At 40.4% G+C, this 16466-nt stretch overlaps 1 protein-coding gene across 3 annotated transcripts in view; it reads right to left on the minus strand.

Annotated features, from left to right (window-relative positions):
* LOC111852846 (uncharacterized) overlaps nt 1–16184 on the minus strand; it is a 32912-nt gene extending 16728 nt beyond the window's left edge. Inside the window, exons 1-23 of one of the 3 annotated variants that reach the window (XM_072707293.1) lie at nt 15972–16184; nt 12471–12534; nt 12197–12339; nt 11515–11636; nt 11295–11344; nt 5957–11052; nt 5720–5807; nt 5427–5593; nt 4932–5053; nt 4564–4625; nt 4285–4385; nt 3937–4036; nt 3644–3810; nt 3149–3270; nt 2781–2842; nt 2502–2602; nt 2154–2253; nt 1861–2027; nt 1366–1487; nt 998–1059; nt 719–819; nt 371–470; nt 78–244 (exon numbers count right to left, since the gene is read on the minus strand). In XM_072707293.1, coding sequence (XP_072563394.1) covers nt 78–244; nt 371–470; nt 719–819; nt 998–1059; nt 1366–1487; nt 1861–2027; nt 2154–2253; nt 2502–2602; nt 2781–2842; nt 3149–3270; nt 3644–3810; nt 3937–4036; nt 4285–4385; nt 4564–4625; nt 4932–5053; nt 5427–5593; nt 5720–5807; nt 5957–11052; nt 11295–11344; nt 11515–11636; nt 12197–12339; nt 12471–12534; nt 15972–16008 — 7423 coding nt within the window. In that variant the 5' untranslated portion in view covers nt 16009–16184. Of the gene's footprint in view, nt 1–77; nt 245–370; nt 471–718; nt 820–997; nt 1060–1365; nt 1488–1860; nt 2028–2153; nt 2254–2501; nt 2603–2780; nt 2843–3148; nt 3271–3643; nt 3811–3936; nt 4037–4284; nt 4386–4563; nt 4626–4931; nt 5054–5426; nt 5594–5719; nt 5808–5956; nt 11053–11294; nt 11345–11514; nt 11637–12196; nt 12340–12470; nt 12535–15971 lie in introns of those variants that run through there. The other 2 variants (XM_072707292.1, XM_072707291.1) reach the window with 2 other exon arrangements.
* Between the last annotated feature and the right edge of the window lie 282 nt (nt 16185–16466).

The raw sequence follows: 16466 nt of genomic DNA on the forward strand, positions 1-16466 counted from the left end.
ATCGGTCCTGGTGGCAAGGAAGAGAGTGGACTGAGTGAGTTCAATTCAGAATCAGATGAGGTCTGTGGGAAACTCACTTGCCACAGTGATATCCTGGATATTCTGAGGCTGAGTCAAGGTGATCATGTTGGTTGAAAGCAGTGGATTTGGGAGAGATTTGACTGCGCTCAGAATGTCTTGGTCATTGGGGACTGGTCCTGTAGTATTAATTTTCACCTGAATGTAGATCAGTGCAGATCCCATACTAGAAGAAAGAGAGGAAAAGAATCCATGACATCCAAGGTGGTCAGGTTGCTTTGTCAAATAACAACAATGACAAAGTGAAAATTTGAATCTAAAATTTCTCAAAGTTTGAAAAACCCAAACATACGTGGTGGCAGCTGTGGTGACACTGGTCACAGTCATGATCGTCCTTGGTAGAGTTGTTGTCATTGTGCTGCTGGTTGTTGAGGGAGGCACCGCAGCGGGGGCTGCAACAATGACTTGTTAATTGCAAACTGAACTTAAGTCAGTTTTCAACACAAACATGTTTGAGAAATACTTAGACATGTAAAATGCTACTTATGACAGCTGCAAAAAGCTATTCTGAATTGAAAGCTGTGATATTTTATTACTGGGTCATCTTGAATAGGCCTACATGCCTAGTAAAGAGGTATGGGTAGCATAGTAAACTAGGCAGGTTATGAATTTTGCTATGATGATGCTACGTGATGCATACCAGAGAGTTTCAGGATGTCAGAAAGGAAAAGGCTTGGGCTAGCAGTATTTCCCTTCTGCACATTGTAGTCAACACGAGCAATTATCTGGTTTTCTGTATCCCTGTGGAGATCAACAAATCAGCAGTATCCATGAGCAACTTCTATGTTCATGACGCAAGGACGAAATAACTGGATACAAAACATTCCTCAGGAAATTCTGTCATTCTTTACTTTCATGATTTACCTTAAGAAGCATTTCTCACTTTGGTGTAAATAGCAAGAATGGGGTCATGACTTACGTGAAGTTTGCTGGAGGAAATACCGCAGGTGGTGCTGATTGATCTGTTAGTATGGCGTTCAGCTGGAGTGTGAATGACAGAGGGGAGACAAGTAAAAGTCACAGATCAACTTGATGTGGCCCAGTCATTTTATCGGTACATCACCGACTGTCTCCAAAGTTGAGTGGAGTTAGAGCTGCATTCTTCTACTGACTGGTGCATACAACAACACAATAATGTTTCCGGTGTTCCTCCATCCAACTGGTTTGCCAACAAGGAACCACTTTCCTTAAAAGACAAACTACTGGCCACCATAAACCGGATGAGAGCCACAAGAACGCCCTGCATTCCCTAATAATTCTAATAATAATAATGATCAGTACTATTACCAATTTATTGACACAGTCCTGAATCAGGCCATGAGTCTCATTCCTGAGCTGGGCATCATTTGACATTGTCACATTGTTGACCTGGAATCCGAAGTTGATGACAAAGGAATTGTTGGACGTATCTGAATGCAATGAGAGAGATAAAGTAAGAGAAATGGAATGCACTTCTGCTAAAGATACCTCTGACCACATTTCTAATATCAATCCAGGCATATATTTTGATTTGCTACGCATGCCTCACCCTGGTCTGTTTGTGTGTGTTCGAAGAAAGTAAAAAAATGTAAAATTAATGTAATTTCCTGTGAATTGATTTGTTTAGTATCATGAATCTATTGCAAACTACTTGGGATAAGCCGGTCAACTGCTTAGTGCATCACAAGTGAAGAAATGCTAACAACTGTTTCCAAATCATTAATTGATCTGTCCTGGTGGCAAGGAAGAGAGTGGACTGAGTGAGTTCAATTCAGAATCAGATGAGGTCTGTGGGAAACTCACTTGCCACAGTGATATCCTGGATATTCTGAGGCTGAGTCAAGGTGATCATGTTGGTTGAAAGCAGTGGATTTGGGAGAGATTTGACTGCGCTCAGAATGTCTTGGTCATTGGGGACTGGTCCTGTAGTATTAATTTTCACCTGAATGTAGATCAGTGCAGATCCCATACTAGAAGAAAGAGAGGAAAAGAATCCATGACATCCAAGGTGGTCAGGTTGCTTTGTCAAATAACAACAATGACAAAGTGAAAATTTGAATCTAAAATTTCTCAAAGTTTGAAAAACCCAAACATACGTGGTGGCAGCTGTGGTGACACTGGTCACAGTCATGATCGTCCTTGGTAGAGTTGTTGTCATTGTGCTGCTGGTTGTTGAGGGAGGCACCGCAGCGGGGGCTGCAACAATGACTTGTTAATTGCAAACTGAACTTAAGTCAGTTTTCAACACAAACATGTTTGAGAAATACTTAGACATGTAAAATGCTACTTATGACAGCTGCAAAAAGCTATTCTGAATTGAAAGCTGTGATATTTTATTACTGGGTCATCTTGAATAGGCCTACATGCCTAGTAAAGAGGTATGGGTAGCATAGTAAACTAGGCAGGTTATGAATTTTGCTATGATGATGCTATGTGATGCATACCAGAGAGTTTCAGGATGTCAGAAAGGAAAAGGCTTGGGCTAGCAGTATTTCCCTTCTGCACATTGTAGTCAACACGAGCAATTATCTGGTTTTCTGTATCCCTGTGGAGATCAACAAATCAGCAGTATCCATGAGCAACTTCTATGTTCATGACGCAAGGACGAAATAACTGGATACAAAACATTCCTCAGGAAATTCTGTCATTCTTTACTTTCATGATTTACCTTAAGAAGCATTTCTCACTTTGGTGTAAATAGCAAGAATGGGGTCATGACTTACGTGAAGTTTGCTGGAGGAAATACCGCAGGTGGTGCTGATTGATCTGTTAGTATGGCGTTCAGCTGGAGTGTGAATGACAGAGGGGAGACAAGTAAAAGTCACAGATCAACTTGATGTGGCCCAGTCATTTTATCGGTAGATCACCGACTGTCTCCAAAGTTGAGTGGAGTTAGAGCTGCATTCTTCTACTGACTGGTGCATACAACAACACAATAATGTTTCCGGTGTTCCTCCATCCAACTGGTTTGCCAACAAGGAACCACTTTCCTTAAAAGACAAACTACTGGCCACCATAAACCGAATGAGAGCCACAAGAACGCCCTGCATTCCCTAATAATTCTAATAATAATAATGATCAGTACTATTACCAATTTATTGACACAGTCCTGAATCAGGCCATGAGTCTCATTCCTGAGCTGGGCATCATTTGACATTGTCACATTGTTGACCTGGAATCCGAAGTTGATGACAAAGGAATTGTTGGACGTATCTGAATGCAATGAGAGAGATAAAGTAAGAGAAATGGAATGCACTTCTGCTAAAGATACCTCTGACCACATTTCTAATATCAATCCAGGCATATATTTTGATTTGCTACGCATGCCTCACCCTGGTCTGTTTGTGTGTGTTCGAAGAAAGTAAAAAAATGTAAAATTAATGTAATTTCCTGTGAATTGATTTATTTAGTATCATGAATCTATTGCAAACTACTTGGGATAAGCCGGTCAACTGCTTAGTGCATCACAAGTGAAGAAATGCTAACAACTGTTTCCAAATCATTAATTGATCGGTCCTGGTGGCAAGGAAGAGAGTGGACTGAGTGAGTTCAATTCAGAATCAGATGAGGTCTGTGGGAAACTCACTTGCCACAGTGATATCCTGGATATTCTGAGGCTGAGTCAAGGTGATCATGTTGGTTGAAAGCAGTGGATTTGGGAGAGATTTGACTGCGCTCAGAATGTCTTGGTCATTGGGGACTGGTCCTGTAGTATTAATTTTCACCTGAATGTAGATCAGTGCAGATCCCATACTAGAAGAAAGAGAGGAAAAGAATCCATGACATCCAAGGTGGTCAGGTTGCTTTGTCAAATAACAACAATGACAAAGTGAAAATTTGAATCTAAAATTTCTCAAAGTTTGAAAAACCCAAACATACGTGGTGGCAGCTGTGGTGACACTGGTCACAGTCATGATCGTCCTTGGTAGAGTTGTTGTCATTGTGCTGCTGGTTGTTGAGGGAGGCACCGCAGCGGGGGCTGCAACAATGACTTGTTAATTGCAAACTGAACTTAAGTCAGTTTTCAACACAAACATGTTTGAGAAATACTTAGACATGTAAAATGCTACTTATGACAGCTGCAAAAAGCTATTCTGAATTGAAAGCTGTGATATTTTATTACTGGGTCATCTTGAATAGGCCTACATGCCTAGTAAAGAGGTATGGGTAGCATAGTAAACTAGGCAGGTTATGAATTTTGCTATGATGATGCTATGTGATGCATACCAGAGAGTTTCAGGATGTCAGAAAGGAAAAGGCTTGGGCTAGCAGTATTTCCCTTCTGCACATTGTAGTCAACACGAGCAATTATCTGGTTTTCTGTATCCCTGTGGAGATCAACAAATCAGCAGTATCCATGAGCAACTTCTATGTTCATGACGCAAGGACGAAATAACTGGATACAAAACATTCCTCAGGAAATTCTGTCATTCTTTACTTTCATGATTTACCTTAAGAAGCATTTCTCACTTTGGTGTAAATAGCAAGAATGGGGTCATGACTTACGTGAAGTTTGCTGGAGGAAATACCGCAGGTGGTGCTGATTGATCTGTTAGTATGGCGTTCAGCTGGAGTGTGAATGACAGAGGGGAGACAAGTAAAAGTCACAGATCAACTTGATGTGGCCCAGTCATTTTATCGGTAGATCACCGACTGTCTCCAAAGTTGAGTGGAGTTAGAGCTGCATTCTTCTACTGACTGGTGCATACAACAACACAATAATGTTTCCGGTGTTCCTCCATCCAACTGGTTTGCCAACAAGGAACCACTTTCCTTAAAAGACAAACTACTGGCCACCATAAACCGGATGAGAGCCACAAGAACGCCCTGCATTCCCTAATAATTCTAATAATAATAATGATCAGTACTATTACCAATTTATTGACACAGTCCTGAATCAGGCCACGAGTCTCATTTCTGAGCTGGGCATCCTTTGACATGGTCATATTGTTGACCTTGAATCCGAAGTTGATGACAAAGGAATTGTTGGACATATCTGAATGCAATGAGAGAGATAAAGTAAGAGAAATGGAATGCACTTCTGCTAAAGATACCTCTGACCACATTTCTAATATCAATCCAGGCATATATTTTGATTTGCTACGCATGCCTCACCCTGGTCTGTTTGTGTGTGTTCGAAGAAAGTAAAAAAATGTAAAATTAATGTAATTTCCTGTGAATTGATTTGTTTAGTATCATGAATCTATTGCAAACTACTTGGGATAAGCCGGTCAACTGCTTAGTGCATCACAAGTGAAGAAATGCTAACAACTGTTTCCAAATCATTAATTGATCTGTCCTGGTGGCAAGGAAGAGAGTGGACTGAGTGAGTTCAATTCAGAATCAGATGAGGTCTGTAGGAAACTCACTTGCCACAGTGATATCCTGGATATTCTGAGGCTGAGTCAAGGTGATCATGTTGGTTGAAAGCAGTGGATTTGGGAGAGATTTGACTGCGCTCAGAATGTCTTGGTCATTGGGGACACGTCCTGTAGTATTCATTTTCACCTGAATGTTGATCAGTGCAGATCCCATACTAGAAGAAAGAGAGGAAAAGAATCCATGACATCCAAGGTGGTCAGGTTGCTTTGTCAAATAACAACAATGACAAAGTGAGAATTTGAATCTAAAATTTCTCAAAGTTTGAAAAACCCAAACATACGTGGTGGCAGCTGTGGTGACACTGGTAGCGGTGATGATTCGGCTGGGTGCAGTTGTTGCTGTCAAGCTGCTGGTTCCTGAGGGAGCTACTGGACCAGAGGGTGTAGTGTCAAATTTATGTTAATTTTCATTTCTCTTCCAGTATGTCCACTCAACATGTTGTTTAAACCCATGTTAGTACTCATTACAGTTATTGATTGAATGAGTCTAAATGACAATGCTGTTATGCAAAACATACCAATTGATTTTGTGGTTTTTGGAGATGCAGTGGTACTTCCAGAAGTTCCTGTTGATTTTGCAGAAGTTGAACTGGTTGGGCTACTGTTTGTCACTCTGGAAGCTGGTGTTGAAGATGTCAAGGCTAATGTGACTTTTGGAGATGAAGTAGTGGTACTTGCAGAAGCTTCTGTTGTGGCTGCCACAGTTGTGCTGGTCGGGCTACTGCTTCTTGCTGTGGATGTTGATGTCGAAGAAGTCTGGGCTTCTGGGCCTATTGGTGATGAAGCAGTCCTCGCAGGTGTTTCTGTTGTTGAGGCTACTGAAGTGGAACTGGTCGGGCTACTGCTTCTTGCTATGAAAGCTGATGTTGAGGATGTCAGTCCTTCTGTGCTTTTTTGAGATGAAGTTGTGGTATATGTGGTGGTTTGACTTGTTGAGTCGACAGAAGTTGTACTGGTGGGGCTACTGCTTTTCACTGTGGAAGCTGATGTCAATGATGTCAGGGCCTCTGTGGTTGTTGGAGTTGAAGACGTTGTACTTGCAGATGTTTCTGTCATTGAGGCTGCTGAAGCTGAACTGGTTGAGCTGCTGCTTGTCACTGTGGAAGATGACATTGAAGATGTTAGAACTTCAGTAGTTTTTGGAGATGACTTTGTGGTACTTGAGGAAGCTTCTCTCGTTGGGGCTGCTGCAGTGGTGGTTGTTGGACTGCTGTTTGTCGATGTGAAAGCTGATTCCAAAAATGTTTGAGCTTCTATGGTTTTTGGAACTGACAAGGTGGTACTTGCAGAAGATTCCGTTATGGCAGTTGAAGTTTTTGATCTACTGGTAGTCACTGTGGAAACTGATGTCGAAGATGTCAGAACTTCTGGGGTTTTTGTAGATGAAGTAGTGGTACTTGAAGTAGTTTCTGTTATTGATCCTACTGCATGTGTGCTGATCAGCCTTTCAGTTGTTGGTGTGGAAGCTGATGTTGATGATGTGCGATCTGTGGATTTTGTAGTTGAAGAAGTGATACTTGCAGAAGTTTCTGTTGGTAAGGCTGTTGCAGGTGTGCTGTTCGGGCTTTCAGTTGTTGGTATGGAAGCTGATGTTGATGATGTGCGATCTGTGGATTTTGTAGATGAAGAAGTGGTACTTGCAGAAGTTATTGTTGAGGCTACTGCAGGTGTGCTGGTCGGGCTTTCAGTTGTTGATGTGGAAGCTGATGTTGATGATGTGTGATCTGTGGATTTTGTAGGTGAAGCAGTGGTACTTACAGAAGTTTCTGTTGATGAGGCTGCTGCAGGTGTGCTAGTCGGGCTTTCAGTTGTTGGTGTGGAAGCTGATGTTGATGATGTGCGATCTGTGGATTTTGTAGATGAAGCAGTGGTACTTGCAGAAGTTGTTGTTGATAAGGCTGCTGCAGGTGTGCTGGTCAGGCTTTTAGCTGTTGGTGTGGAAACTGATGTTGATGATGTGCGATCTGTGGATTTTGTAGATGAAGAAGTGGTACTTGCAGAAGTTGTTGTTGATAAGGTTGCTGCAGGTGTGCTGGTCAGGCTTTTAGCTGTTGGTGTGGAAGCTGATGTTGATGATGTGCGATCTGTGGATTTCGTAGGTGAAGCAGTGGTACTTGCAGAAGTTGTTGTTGATAAGGCTGCTGCAGGTGTGCTGGTCAGGCTTTTAGCTGTTGGTGTGGAAGCTGATGTTGATGATGTGCGATCTGTGGATTTCGTAGGTGAAGCAGTGGTACTTGCAGAAGTTGTTGTTGATAAGGCTGCTGAAGGTGTGCTGGTCAGGCTTTTAGCTGTTGGTGTGGAAGCTGATGTTGATGATGTGTGATCTGTGGATTTTGTAGATGAAGCAGTGGTACTTGCAGAAGTTTTTGTTGATGAGGCTACTGCAGGTGTGCTGGTCGGACTTTCAGTTGTTGGTGTGGAAGCTGATGTTGATGATGTGCGATCTGTGGATTTTGTAGATGAAGCAGTGGTACTTGCAGAAGTTTCTGTTGATAAGGCTGCTGCAGGTGTGCTGGTCAGGCTTTCAGTTGTTGGTGTGGAAGCTGATGTTGATGATGTGCGATCTGTGGATTTTGTAGATGAAGAAGTGGTACTTGCAGAAGTTTTTGTTGATGAGGCTACTGCAGGTGTGCTGGTCGGGATTTCAGTTGTTGGTGTGGAAGCTGATGTTGATGATGTGCGATCTGTGGATTTTGTAGATGAAGAAGTGGTACTTGCAGAAGTTTTTGTTGATGAGGCTACTGCAGGTGTGCTGGTCGGACTTTCAGTTGTTGGTGTGGAAGCTGATGTTGATGATGTGCGATCTGTGGATTTTGTAGATGAAGAAGTGGTACTTGCAGAAGTTTTTGTTGATGAGGCTACTGCAGGTGTGCTGGTCGGGCTTTCAGTTGTTGGTGTGGAAGCTGATGTTGATGATGTGCGATCTGTGGATTTTGTAGATGAAGCAGTGGTACTTGCAGAAGTTTCTGTTGATAAGGCTGCTGCAGGTGTGCTGGTCAGGCTTTCAGTTGTTGGTGTGGAAGCTGATGTTGATGATGTGCGATCTGTGGATTTTGTAGATGAAGAAGTGGTACTTGCAGAAGTTTTTGTTGATGAGGCTACTGCAGGTGTGCTGGTCGGGCTTTCAGTTGTTGGTGTGGAAGCTGATGTTGATGATGTGCGATCTGTGGATTTTGTAAATGAAGAAGTGGTACTTGCAGAAGTTTTTGTTGATGAGGCTACTGCAGGTGTGCTGGTCGGACTTTCAGTTGTTGGTGTGGAAGCTGATGTTGATGATGTGCGATCTGTGGATTTTGTAGATGAAGAAGTGGTACTTGCAGAAGTTGTTGTTGATAAGGTTGCTGCAGGTGTGCTGGTCAGGCTTTTAGCTGTTGGCGTGGAAGCTGATGTTGATGTGCGATCTGTGGATTTCGTAGGTGAAGCAGTGGTACTTGCAGAAGTTGTTGTTGATAAGGCTGCTGCAGGTGTGCTGGTCAGGCTTTTAGCTGTTGGTGTGGAAGCTGATGTTGATGATGTGCGATCTGTGGATTTCGTAGATGAAGCAGTGGTACTTGCAGAAGTTTCTGTTGATAAGGCTGCTGCAGGTGTGCTGGTCAGGCTTTCAGTTGTTGGTGTGGAAGCTGATGTTGATGATGTGCGATCTGTGGATTTTGTAGATGAAGAAGTGGTACTTGCAGAAGTTTCTGTTGATAAGGCTGCTGCAGGTGTGCTGGTCGGGCTTTCAGTTGTTGGTGTGGAAGCTGATGTTGATGATGTGCGATCTGTGGATTTCGTTGATGAAGCAGTGGTACTTGCAGAAGTTTCTGTTGATAAGGCTGCTGCAGGTGTGCTGGTCAGGCTTTCAGTTGTTGGTGTGGAAGCTGATGTTGATGATGTGCGATCTGTGGATTTTGTAGATGAAGAAGTGGTACTTGCAGAAGTTTTTGTTGATGAGGCTACTGCAGGTGTGCTGGTCGGACTTTCAGTTGTTGGTGTGGAAGCTGATGTTGATGATGTGCGATCTGTGGATTTTGTAGATGAAGAAGTGGTACTTGCAGAAGTTTTTGTTGATGAGGCTACTGCAGGTGTGCTGGTCGGGCTTTCAGTTGTTGGTGTGGAAGCTGATGTTGATGATGTGCGATCTGTGGATTTTGTAGATGAAGCAGTGGTACTTGCAGAAGTTTCTGTTGATAAGGCTGCTGCAGGTGTGCTGGTCAGGCTTTCAGTTGTTGGTGTGGAAGCTGATGTTGATGATGTGTGATCTGTGGATTTTGTAGATGAAGAAGTGGTACTTGCAGAAGTTTTTGTTGATGAGGCTACTGCAGGTGTGCTGGTCGGGCTTTCAGTTGTTGGTGTGGAAGCTGATGTTGATGATGTGCGATCTGTGGATTTTGTAAATGAAGAAGTGGTACTTGCAGAAGTTTTTGTTGATGAGGCTACTGCAGGTGTGCTGGTCGGACTTTCAGTTGTTGGTGTGGAAGCTGATGTTGATGATGTGCGATCTGTGGATTTTGTAGATGAAGCAGTGGTACTTGCAGAAGTTTCTGTTGATAAGGCTGCTGCAGGTGTGCTGGTCAGGCTTTCAGTTGTTGGTGTGGAAGCTGATGTTGATGATGTGCGATCTGTGGATTTTGTAGATGAAGAAGTGGTACTTGCAGAAGTTTTTGTTGATGAGGCTACTGCAGGTGTGCTGGTCGGGATTTCAGTTGTTGGTGTGGAAGCTGATGTTGATGATGTGCGATCTGTGGATTTTGTAGATGAAGAAGTGGTACTTGCAGAAGTTTTTGTTGATGAGGCTACTGCAGGTGTGCTGGTCGGACTTTCAGTTGTTGGTGTGGAAGCTGATGTTGATGATGTGCGATCTGTGGATTTTGTAGATGAAGCAGTGGTACTTGCAGAAGTTTCTGTTGATGAGGCTGCTGCAGGTGTGCTGGTCAGGCTTTTTGCTGTTGGTGTGGAAGCTGATGTTGATGATGTGCGATCTGTGGATTTTGTAGATGAAGCAGTGGTACTTGCAGAAGTTTCTGTTGATAAGGCTGCTGCAGGTGTGCTGGTCAGGCTTTCAGTTGTTGGTGTGGAAGCTGATGTTGATGATGTGCGATCTGTGGATTTTGTAGATGAAGAAGTGGTACTTGCAGAAGTTGTTGTTGATAAGGCTGCTGCAGGTGTGCTGGTCAGGCTTTTAGCTGTTGGTGTGGAAGCTGATGTTGATGATGTGCGATCTGTGGATTTCGTAGGTGAAGCAGTGGTACTTGCAGAAGTTGTTGTTGATAAGGCTGCTGCAGGTGTGCTGGTCAGGCTTTTTGCTGTTGGTGTGGAAGCTGATGTTGATGATGTGTGATCTGTGGATTTCGTAGGTGAAGCAGTGGTACTTGCAGAAGTTGTTGTTGATAAGGCTGCTGCAGGTGTGCTGGTCAGGCTTTTAGCTGTTGGTGTGGAAGCTGATGTTGATGATGTGCGATCTGTGGATTTTGTAGATGAAGCAGTGGTACTTGCAGAAGTTGTTGTTGGTAAGGCTGTTGCAGGTGTGCTGGTCAGGCTTTCAGTTGTTGGTGTGGAAGCTGATGTTGATGATGTGCCATCTGTGAATTTTGTAGATGAAGCAGTGGTACTTGCAGCTGTTATTTGGCTACTCCTAAAAGAAGAAAAAAAAATTATGATAATTTACAGTATAATGAAAAAAATATATATATATTTGTTAATTTTAATTATTTTATGTAATTATATGTAAACATATGTAATTTTATGTATTGTTTAAATATTTAAAAATATTTTTTAAATGTTATATGATAAAACTATTTTTAAACTGAGAGTGAACCACCATTTATGTAATATATTGGCACAATGAGGGTTCTCTTTCTTAAAAATGACACTCACGTGTGGTTTGCAGAAGAAATCCCACATGGTTTCTGTTGTATTGAGTTCATCTGTGGTTTGAAGATTTATGAAGAAAAACAGAAAAAGATTTAGCTAAAAATGAAAACTATACATTAAGGCACCATACGTAGTATATAGGAATACCTAAGGCTCAGTAACCAGGGAAAACCACTTGATGTGTCAAACCCCAAATTGCATATAAAATTATTATTGTTCTCACCAGTGCATTGATGGAGTCCTGGAGTGATTTATAAGTTACATCCCTGCCCTGAAGATCTTCTAACATCTTCACATTGTTGATCAGGAAAGACAAATTGATGGCAAAGGCTCCACTAGGCAATTCTGAAACAAAGTAAAAAACACCAAAAAAGTATAATGAAAGTTGACTGCAACTTTAGTTATGTCCTACCAATTTGTTACCAAAGCTTCGATACTTAAAAAAACAAAACATATTTACATCCATCCATCCAACTTCTGAAACCACTTGTCTTATTCAGGGTTGTGTGGGGGTCTGGAGCCCATCCCAGAAGGATATGGGCGTAAGACTCATCGCAGGGCACATTCACACAGCATTCACACCTACGGGCAATTTGACAACTCCAATTAACCTCAGCATGTTTTTTAACAGAAAACTGAAGCACCCAGAGGAAATGCCATGACAACATGGGGAGAATATGCAAACTCCGCATCTGCATGGTGGAGACTGAAACCCTGGCCCCAAAGATGTGAAGCAACAGTGATAACCACTGCATCCCTGTGCCACACCCAACATATTGACATAAAAAGGTGAAATAAGGAGAGGAAAAGATGTTAAAATAGAGCGAAGTAAACATTCCCTGGAATTTCATAAATGAATAAACAAATTCTGTTCAAGACGTGCTAGAGACCCAAGAGAAACTTACTTTGATACTTTACACTTTGCAACCTCTCTTGTTGACTTCCACCTCTGATTTGTGAAGATAGGAACTGCTTGACCAGTTGAAGTACCTCTGTTTCACTTGTTTCTTCAAGAATGAGCTGGATTTTGATTTCTACTGATCCCACACTAAAAACAAATGAACAAATTAATTTTAAAATATTAAAATAAATATCATCAATGTAATGTTCAAATAAAATGACTGAACTCCTGAAGTTGATGGCAGAAACACTAAAGCAAAGCCTGAAAAAACATCTTACATAGACTTTGTCATCATGGATGATGAAGTGGTTGTGGCTACTGTATTCTGCCAGCAGATGAATGCTGTTTTGGAGATAGAATGAATTTTTGGGTAAAAAAAATTATAAAGAAAATTATAAAAATGAAAATCATGCACTAATTCACTTTCAAGCTAAACTGTTCTGAGATAAACCACTTTTGAAAATCACTGTGCTTGATCGCATATAAAGGTTGTTTAGATTTGCTTAACACAAGAACATTGGTTCTCAACCCGTTCAAAATTAAGGCCTACCTATTTATCAATACATGTTGTCAAGGCCCACTGGGCCACATTACATGGTATTTAATAACCAATTACCAATATTTATATTTAAAAAAATGTAATTTTTTTGCCACCGAAACAAAATTCACATTCCAACACTGAAACTAGCATATGTGGTAATGTTCAGATAATTCACATGAAAAATAAAAGGTTTGTTTTATCTATAACTCAAAAGCTTTAAAAAGAACAGTCTCAAAAATGCTAAGTGAGCCTCCAACAGTCCTCAGTGTTCATCTCTTTTCCTGTGTGGGGAACAACATGACAAATACAATTACTTGTGGCTTTATTTTTAAATATGTAACTGTGCAAACGTTTATCGGATACATCTTTCCTGAACACTTAGAACAGTTTATAAACAATGTGAACTTCTTACATCGTCATACGATGACGATGGTCATATGATTCAGTGTGGACACTGTTCCCAGATGATGCAACAATTTGCTATAAATTTTAAGACAAAATAACTTTTTAAAAAATATTTTTTCATTTATTTCTTTTCCAAAAAAGTGCTGGGTTGCTAGCGAACAGAACATGGTGAAGTAATTGTATTTTTAATTTTAAGTTATGCATTTGCAAACAGCGCTTGAATGCTTTTTACCCTAAGTAAAGTAGTAGGGTTCCTGAAAGTCCCACGTATACAAGGGTTACATTAACAGAGAACAATTGAACATAAAACACTTACTACAAAAGCTGTCACTTGTTGAGTTAAATAAAGTCATAATAATACAAATAAAACAATTCCAGTCAGGGCCAGAACGGAGCCAATTTTCAGCCAGTGAGTTTCATGCCCATGACCAGCCCACTTTTTTTCAGGAAGGTGAAAACTGGATAAATGAAGCAATTCTTCAATCCTTATTATTCAATAGTTTTATTAGCTTTTTTTCAAATATGAATGAAACACAAGTCGAATTAATAAATAAAATAATATCAAAATTAATCTCGCAGTTCTACTATGCTAATTTTTAATTGTAAATTAAACAGCAATAACATAATATCTATAACAGTAACAGCCGACCTGAGTAGTGTACTGGTCTCTGCAACTTTGTTTATTTTTATCTATCAACATAAGTATTTCATTCTCTGTTCACATTAGCATGAAGGCCTCCAAGTGCTCCTGAATCAGTGAGCTTTGTAACCTGTTCTTAAATTTAAGGATAGAGAAGATTTTCTCACAGGCAATCTGAGTGATTGAAAGTGTCAAAACGTCTTTTCCTATACAACAAAATACGTATGTGCCTGAAATATGCTGTACAAAAACATATGATTTATTAGTCTTTTAATTTCACTAATACACCTCTGTGTAGTTTACCTTTGAATCTAAAATGTAAATCTCATCAACTCCTGAATATCTGAATTTTATATGGAATATATCTATCACTTGTGTGTGTATATGAGTATATTAAATAACTTTAATTCATGTATAATATCTGACCCCTCAGCCGTTCTGGCATCCTCACTGCTAATCAATAGTCCCTCATTCTTGGCAGAACACTGACTGACAGAGGACTGCTGGTCAGAAACTACATAATGGTTAAATGGTCATTTTACTGCATACTCAGATCGTGCTTTATTTTTTTCTTAAAATTACGTTTGCGAACATATTTAATCATTTCATGATAAGCTATAGAATATATATATATATAATGTATAATTTTTAAATTGGTTTAATGCTTTGCAACAGGTTGACAACATTTCCCTGTTGCCAGTTCTTTTGAAAAAATCTCTGGGATTTTGGCACATTCCTCCAGCGCTCGTTTTTTTCTTAGCCTGGCCTTTTCAACCCCCGCCTTTTAATTTAATTACTAAATTAAACAATCTGTAGGCTCAAAGTCGTACTGTTGGGCGTAACCAACTTGAGCGATTTGGAAGGGGAGAACTTCCTTAGGTGGTATCACCCATGTAATCTATCGTTATAGAAAGGCTGCGATGTCAGATTGTGGATCGTACGTGCTACTGTTTCAGATATAATAATGCGAGGACTGTCAAATCGGATTGTTTTATTTCCGACCGGCCGAAAGGTCAAGCTGCCCACTGACAAAATCCCCCGATTAGCCACTCCGGGCCTTATTTCAGTAAGAAAAAACAATAGGGATCCTGCAGCTAAGGCTACTTGGACCCCTAATGGTAGGGCCTTTCTGTAAACAGTCTCTGACCATGAAATAGGTACATTATTCACTTATAGCTCAGCAGCAGAATCGATATTTCTTCGCACGGCGAATGTAATGTTTTCATTTGGGTTTGTTTGCGCGTGTAAACGCAGTCGCCGTGGGCCACTGCTGCTAGGTGACGAAAAAAGAAAAAAAAAACTTCTGTTTATTGAGCATGACTGTCACACAAGGAGGACGGTATGAATTTGTAAAAATATTTTGTCGATAGTTTTAAACCCTGGGTGACATGTGCTGTATAATGCATATAATAAACCACAGCCTTTGCGATTTGCGTTATTTCAAATCGTGATTTCCATTTATGATCGATAAATCGTTTAGAACTTATATATTTACTGCCCAAATTACGTATGGTGCTGGCGGGCCCTTTACGGACCAATGGCCTCTCCCGAGTACATGCTGTGTTCCATTCGCGGCCCACACGATGGCGATCTCGACCTATCAACGGGCCGCGACAAAGTGGTTAAGAAACCCGGCCTTAAGCAACTTAGAAAGTTATTGCTCGGGAAACAGAGATAGAAAAGGGAACACCTTTAGTAATACATACCTTTCGAGTCTCCGTAAGACGGCACGAGTAACCGTTATCGGGAAACGCGCACCGTTGTTCCTTTTCTAAATCAATTTTTCGTTTAGTGTGTGTGTGTATATATATATATATATATATATATATATATATATATATATATATATATATATATATATATATATTTACCTCCTGATACCCCACCCATTCATTTATGTCCATTGCAGTGGACATTTTGTTTTTGCATATATCTTTTCACTGATGTGAGAAAACATATTTATTCTTGTTGTACACTAAAGAGGACATGCTGTGAAATTAAAAATAAAAGTAAATTTGAAAAAAGATGTATTTTTTCCTCCAAAGACATAAATCACAAGTAACCTAAAACTGAAGGACACTTTTTGCCTTGGGTCTCAGGAGGAGACGTTACACTGGTGTAGTATAATATTTATATATAATATTGTAGTTAAAAAAGTCAGACATATTGTGATTAACGACTTTCTAAACTTACCTATGGAAAATAAAATCCTTGCTGTGCTTGCCCTCATTTCCAGAGAAATGAATTAATGAATAAAAATATATTTGTAAAATCTGTAGATATCTGTAGTTTATATTTCCTTTGAAAACAGTTGAAAGCCACCTCTGTCTGTTTCTTCATTAGAATTATAAAATCCCTTTAAGTACCTTGTTGATTCTGTCAGATTAGGTTTGTTGTGAAATGACTTCTCACATCAAACTGGCATTCTAACTTTTCGGGCGGTTTTTAAACCCATCTTGCTTGTCATTTACGAGCGAACACACCTGTATGCGCCCTGAGTGAAGAATGTGAGTTACGTTCGTACCTGACGCTAAACATGTATCTAGAACATCAAATAAACTTCCAGAATGAATATAACAATGCAAGTAAGGCAGTTTCAAAATTACTGAACATATTTATAACAAGTATATTATTAAGATGTACCTTACCAAAGCACAACTTGACGTAGTCTACACGTCTTGCAAAACA

This window comes from Paramormyrops kingsleyae, chromosome 25 (assembly GCF_048594095.1).
Source record: "Paramormyrops kingsleyae isolate MSU_618 chromosome 25, PKINGS_0.4, whole genome shotgun sequence".
Classification (NCBI taxonomy): Eukaryota; Metazoa; Chordata; class Actinopteri; order Osteoglossiformes; family Mormyridae; genus Paramormyrops; species Paramormyrops kingsleyae.